The 6565-nt window shown below is 35.0% G+C and overlaps 1 protein-coding gene across 1 annotated transcript; it reads left to right on the top strand.

Annotated features, from left to right (window-relative positions):
- Window positions 1-1413: 1413 nt before the first annotated feature.
- On the top strand, window positions 1414-4775 carry LOC144437126 (uncharacterized). Its single transcript, XM_078125983.1, has 6 exons — window positions 1414-1446; window positions 2149-2395; window positions 2817-2952; window positions 3466-3541; window positions 4031-4196; window positions 4588-4775. Exons 2-6 carry the CDS (start codon window positions 2282-2284, stop codon window positions 4738-4740), a joined length of 645 nt encoding a protein of 214 aa, XP_077982109.1. The 5' UTR covers window positions 1414-1446; window positions 2149-2281; the 3' UTR covers window positions 4741-4775.
- Window positions 4776-6565: the final 1790 nt, after the last annotated feature.

The following is a 6565-nucleotide window of genomic DNA, read 5'->3' as shown; positions in this document are numbered from 1 at the left end:
GGTTTGTTTCTTAGTTCTTACTTCAAATTACATATACAGGAAATAATCTGTGTGTATTGCTATATCCAGGTTAATGCAATGTTTACCTATCTATCTGGTGTACACTGACTGTCCATATCAGCAAGTAACTGGAGACTCGGTGAAGAAAGTAGCTGACTTTGTCAACACCTATCTGGTAAGTCTGCTGACTTCTCTGATAAATGATATGAATGCATGCCATCTGTCTGTCTGTCCTTCTGTCTGTCAGTCTGTCTGTCTCTGTCTGTCTGTCTGTCTGACTGCATGTGTGTCTTTCTTAGTCTCTGTCTCACCATCTCTATCAGTGGCTTATTATCTATCGGTCTGCCTCTTTATTTGTCTATCCGTTTCGCTGAGTCTCTCTATCTGTCTCTGTCTGCCAATCTGTTTCTATTACCCACCCCTCTCTCTATTCCTACAAAACTATCCATAAATCTTGTTATACTACTGGTCTTTCTTCCTTTCTTAGACTTGAGTTATGAATTCCCACCTTTCAATTTTTAATTTTATCATTGCTGTTGACAAAAATCATAAATTTTTGTTTGCTATGTAAACTATGTTGAAGATTGGTTTTATATTTGTATAACAGGGAGATGTATTGATAGATGAACAATTTCCTGCTGTCTTGCCTTATTCAGTGACAGAGTACTTCATTACTGTAAGTAAATACTATGACAGAAAGAACCCCATGACGTGAGTGCAAGTGGTGTTTGCACGAGTGCTTAGAGTGTCCTCTGTGGCCGTACTTTAACAAGCATAGTGAGGGAAGGTACCGCAGAAAACACTGCAAACATGTGCAAATATTCCCAGCATACCACACTGACACTTATGCATAATGGTGTTCTGTTATTATTACTGTATGTTTTACCAAACAACAAAATTTCATAAAAATCATACTGCTATCACTTGATTTCATGGACGAGTCTGATTGTGTACTCATTTGCATATAATTTACATACATGTATACAATGATATATTTGGTCTTCCACTGCAGTGTAAATTATACCACTAGTATGCACATACCAGTGCAATTAATCACATGGTTCATATGTAATAATATTTTTAATCTTGAACAAATATGGAATGTAAATTGAAGGACTGTTTCCTCAGGTACTAGCTGTAACACTGTAGTTGATGGAGATAGCGATGGTGATGATGTTGGTGGTGGTGGTGATGGTGTTTGTCGTGTTGGTGGTGGTGATGGTGTTTGTCGTGTTGGTGGTGGTGGTGGTGGTGGTGGTGGTGTTGGTGGTAGTGGTGATGGTGGCACTGATGATGGTAGTGCTTATAACAGTTATTTCATTGTTTCCCTTACTGATATTACTTTCACAGGGTTACTTATCAGCTGTCCAATTCCAAAGAGAACCCAACCCATCCATGGTCCCTTTGTTGTTACAACAAAGTTCAATTCTACTACATTCAGTTATGGTAAGTAATTAAAGTTGGTAGTTTTCAACACAGCTGTATCATCCAAAACAGTTTGTTATCAGCACATTCACTTCAATAGTTACTGACAATAATATCTAGAAATATTTCTGAGGAGTAAACAAATATTAGCAAGTCCTCACAATGCTGATTGCATAAATGACATGAGTATATTTTAATTACATGTATGTCAGTACAGAAGATAGAGGGCGTTGTGACCAAAATTACGTCTTTGTGAAAGGTAACGTCTCAGTACTACATGCAACCCTTCAAGTTAGATATATAAGTCTAAAGACCCTGCCATGACAGCGCCCTCACTGGTGTAAATGTTTCTATTTCCAGTCACTTTCCTCTTAAATTGTTTGACATTAGGTGGACAATGTTGATGCCATGTAAAATGATATGTAAAAACAAAGGAAATTTTGATTTGCAGAAAGTGGGCAATGTATACCATGAACTATATAGATTACATTGATACTTCAAGGATTAAAAAAAAAACTGGAGAAAATATCCTTGACAAGTTACAGGGAAAAATATAGCTAATTTTCATAGCATGGTTATAGGGAGAGAAAATTTTTTTGAAATCATATTAATATGCATTATTATTGAAGTTGCAAATATATTTATAACATGGCTTTCTAATTTGTTTTGATTACAGTTTCATTGGCATAGACTAAAGCCAATTATATCCAATCTTTACCATAGAGTATTTACACAACAGTCGTCAGGTTTACAAGAAGTTGACCAACTGCATCGATGGTCTCAAAATCTTCTAAGTTCAGATATCAATATTACCCTACCCTGTACAACTTCAAGCAATATTGTATCTCCGTTGGTAATGTCAGTATCTATCTACCAAGCCATAGTGCATAGCAAGGATGCCAAGTCACCGAAAGATGTTTGTCAGAGACTTCAAGCCTTTGTTAAGGAGAGTCCAACAGTGGGAAATGAAGTATGTATTGTTACTGTATTACCTGGTAACTGTGTTACATATGTGTACTCCCTATGTAGGTTCTCAGAATTCGCAGAAAATGTTAACACCCACTGAAGTTTCCAGTACGAGACTGGTGTGGAAAATCTGTGATGTGGTGTTTGTTGTGATACAGTTTTATGTTTAAAATGAAGTGGTTTGGAGTATGATTTTAATTTCTTCCAGAAATTACAAGAGGTCCTAGTGTCCTTGTTATGTTGTTCAAAGAAAAGAAAAGTGTGCAAAAAAGAAAAAAATGGCTGATAGGAAACATTTCTAGTATTTTGTGATTTCTAAAATCTAAAATATGCTTAAATATGGTTTCATGTTCTATCAAAATGTTCATGTTACTGCAATTTGAAAAAACAAAGAATTTCATGAATTATCTAAATCTATTTTTCAGGTCTGTTTGTGTCTGTGTGAGTGTCTGTTGGCATCAGCAGCTAGTAGGAGTTATCTAGAATATCAGAGAGATAACCATCTGTCACTACTCACTGAAATGCTAACACTAAACCCAAACTATTTACAAGTATTTGATGGTAAGTCAAAACTGTGAATTTAACACAATAATGAACACCGCTGCAGGACATCTAAGGCATTTTCATGAACTTTGGGTACTCAAGTGTTATTTCAAGATTTTACATCACTTAAATTATGTGCAATAGGGAGCTTGCAATCCAGACTGAGCATGCTCAGACGCAAAGGACGGTGGTTATCGTAATACCTAATCTGGAGCTACTGATAAAATAAACCTCTCACAATGGTCAGTGCAACTATGAATTGATCATTTGTGGTTAAAAACAATGTAACATTATTGTTTACAACACTATTTGATTAATATTTATTATCAAATTTCCCATGATGCAACATTCAACTTGGCGGGTTTGCAAGTTCCCTATTGCTGAGGAGCACTGAGTTGAAACTTGTTTGAATCCTCATTTACTGTTAAATGGAGGTTGAGTATATGAAGTATACAAACTCATAATGACTGACAGTGTATACTATAATTTAGACATTTGTGGTAAAACATTTCTGTACTACACACTTTACAGCAGACTCTATCGTCCAGAGGAAGAAACTAGATGCGCCATCTCATATTAGTAGGCTATATCCAACAGTGTTTTTCAGGTGTGTGAATCAGTATTTATATCATTCAGTGTGAATTAAGAATAGCAATGCTTATCAGTGTTCAGTGTGATTGGGCAAAGGATCCTGCTGTGTTGTGCTGTGTCTCTGGTATTTTCAGTCTAGAGTTGAAATGTGTCTATCTTTGTGTCAAAAACATAATGTCCCATGAGTCAACCACCCAAGCCTACATCATTTTAGCTATAAGGTTGAATTCAACATTGTATTTATATACTGAGATGCACATTTAACTAAAATATCCACGAAGTCCACTTGCTCCCACAATTTTTGAGTTGCTTCTGTAAATATCAGAACTGCCTCTATTGTCAGTATTCCAATATTTTAGTATTTACATATTAACTTGTGATAATTTCAATAATTCAGGTTGATGAAAATGCTGTAAAATATTGTATTGAGAAGTAATATAATTATTAAAAATTAGAAATTTAACTTTTTTTTTTTTACATTAAACATGTTTAATTTAACTTTCAGAGTAATGGAACTTGTAAACAAAGAAGTCCACCATAAGTTACTTAAGTTACCACAGTTTATTGGTGTTGTGGTACAAATGTACAACAAATGTGTTCATCTTCACACAAGTTCAGACCAGAGATGTGATCCATTGCCAGTCAATGTAAGGACTATCTTTCCAAACCAGGTAAATTTAATACATAGAGCCATGTCAAAAGGTGACAAGGTTTCTTTGTACAGAAATATTAATTTTGTCACATGGATGAATATATAATGGTTTAATTTTGAATTTTCTTGACACATGTCTGAGTACGCCTGGAGGCCTTGCCTCTGACTGTGTCTGTGTGTCTGTCTGTCTCTGATTTTCTGTCCTCTCTCTCTCTCTCTCTCTCTCTCTCTCTCTCTCTCTCTCTCTCTCGCTCTCGCTCGCTCTCGCTCGCTCTCTCTCTCTCTCTCTCTCTCTCTCTCTCTCTCTCTCTCTCTCTCTCTCTCTCGTAATTATTCGTGTTAGTTCATATACTATATAGAGATATATGCCCATAAAATTTCAGTTTTTCTTCCCTTTTTGTATTTTTCAGATTCTGTCACTGCAGTTTATGACACAGGGTCATGACTTTGTACATTGGTGTATAAACCGTGTACCAAAGACTGTCCTTCATACATTACCACATGATCACATTGAGACATGTGACATTGAACTGAAAAATGCAATTATGAGAAGAATGAGGTAGCAACTTGATGAAATGAACTTTTTGAAAGTGTTTATGAGAGAATGATAAAGAAATCTTTTTTATTGAAGAAAGATTAAAATTGAGTTGTTTTTAGCCAATTAATTCCTGTGTATAATGGTATACATGCAAATATCAAACAGGAATGGCATTATTTTTTTGTTTTAACAAAGATTGTTAAACAAAAGCACTGTGTCATTACCTGTGTGATGGCGCTGATGCATACGGTATTTACATTATAATTATTTAAAGTATATTTTGAGATGTATGTACAGAACACTACGAATCATCAAACTATAGCACTCATTTCCCTTTTACGGGAATAATAATATTTTAAAAATTACAATATCATTTCTCGAGTATTATATAAGGTGAATTTGATTTTAATGTCAATATTTTATAGAGTCGGTCGGCTGTTCTATGTTACTGCCAGCCAAGCTGTACCCATCACCAAGTATAGTAATATAGGAAAACACAGAAGATAGCCCTGTCACGCAGAAACTAACCTTTCAGATCAAGGACAATTTAGAACGAGTGTACCTAAGATTGCCAATAGGGCAATGAGTTAGGGCACTGTTGAATTTATGTGAAATCTTAAGATAAGAGAAAAACAGAAAAAACAAAAAATTAAGGGGGCATTGAAACAAGCTGGTCATTCATAGACATGCTACACCAAGAGCTTAGATGCCCTTAAATATTTTTACCAGTGAAAGAAATACTGTAGATTGTATGCTCTGCTGAAAATTTCTTTATCAATGTTTTGCATGAACATTTATTATAGATATCTACAGAAGTCAAATTACATAGAATTTTGATTGGCATAATGAATGGAATTTCATCTCATCACAGTATAAATTTGAAAGTATCTGTGCAAGATTACAGTCTTATACGGGTTTTCTCTATAGCACTGTTTTGATGCAAATTTTGAATCAGCAACAAACATATGTATTTAGACAAGGCTGATTGTAAAATGCAAGGGAGTACAATGGAAAACTTGTGTACAAAGTAAGCTATGAAAAGATTCCAAAAAGTACTGAAATGATGTGATGTGTGAACATGACCCATCCCATCAGATATAGGCTAACAAAGAGCAGTATGGCTAATCAAGTAACATAATCCTCTTTTAATGCCCGTTCATCAACTCAACACACAACTGTTAAACACAAACAGCATTCACCACATCGAACAATTTAGAAAAAATGAATAGATGAGTTTTAAAACAAAGTATGAGTCAGTGTTTCAAATGAACAGCATGCTGCATGCATTTATTTGAAAGCAGGAAAACATAATGTAGTATAAGACTTGTCACTCTTGTAAGCAAAAATACAAAAAGCATAGCGTAAATGGCACTGAAGCATGACTGGGTTGCATTGACTGTCAAAATAAAGGCTTTGGTTTCAAAGTGCAGAATTTGTGGAAGATGACTTGAGTTATACAAAGAATAATAACCCTGCAAGCAGCATTGACAACTTTACAGCATAACAGCTAGACCACAGGGGGGCTTGGACTCAACTAGTGATCTAATCATTCAAACAAACAAACAAACAACATATGACGTTGAAAATTATAGGATGAAGTAACAATGTAAATAAAGGTAACTATCTCAAGAAATTGACAGTCATATTACTAACACACTATATATATATAAGAGTTGAGGAGTAGTACTGGTCCCTACCTGTAGACTTGTAAACTTATAGGTGGGGACCAGAACTACTCCTCTGTTCTTATAAAGTTATATGTAGTGTGATGGCAATATGACTGTCAATTTCTATGGATAAATACCTTTATTTACATTATTTCATCCCATACGTTTTACCTTCATATGTTG

This window comes from Glandiceps talaboti, chromosome 7 (genome assembly GCF_964340395.1).
Source record: "Glandiceps talaboti chromosome 7, keGlaTala1.1, whole genome shotgun sequence".
In the NCBI taxonomy this organism is placed as follows: Eukaryota; Metazoa; Hemichordata; class Enteropneusta; family Spengelidae; genus Glandiceps; species Glandiceps talaboti.
The sequence above is the reverse complement of the archived record's forward strand: the minus strand, read 5'-3'. Positions and strand labels throughout refer to the sequence as shown.

What these genes read in the sequence shown, in the direction of transcription:
- LOC144437126 (XM_078125983.1), top strand. Translation starts at nt 2,282, where the DNA reads ATGTCAGTATCTATCTACCAAGCCATAGTGCATAGCAAGGATGCCAAG. An exon ending in TATCCAACAGTGTTTTTCAG is followed by an intron (nt 3,542 to 4,030) that starts GTGTGTGAATCA and finishes TTTAACTTTCAG; the next exon opens with AGTAATGGAACTTGTAAACA. An exon ending in GGACTATCTTTCCAAACCAG is followed by an intron (nt 4,197 to 4,587) that starts GTAAATTTAATA and finishes TGTATTTTTCAG; the next exon opens with ATTCTGTCACTGCAGTTTAT.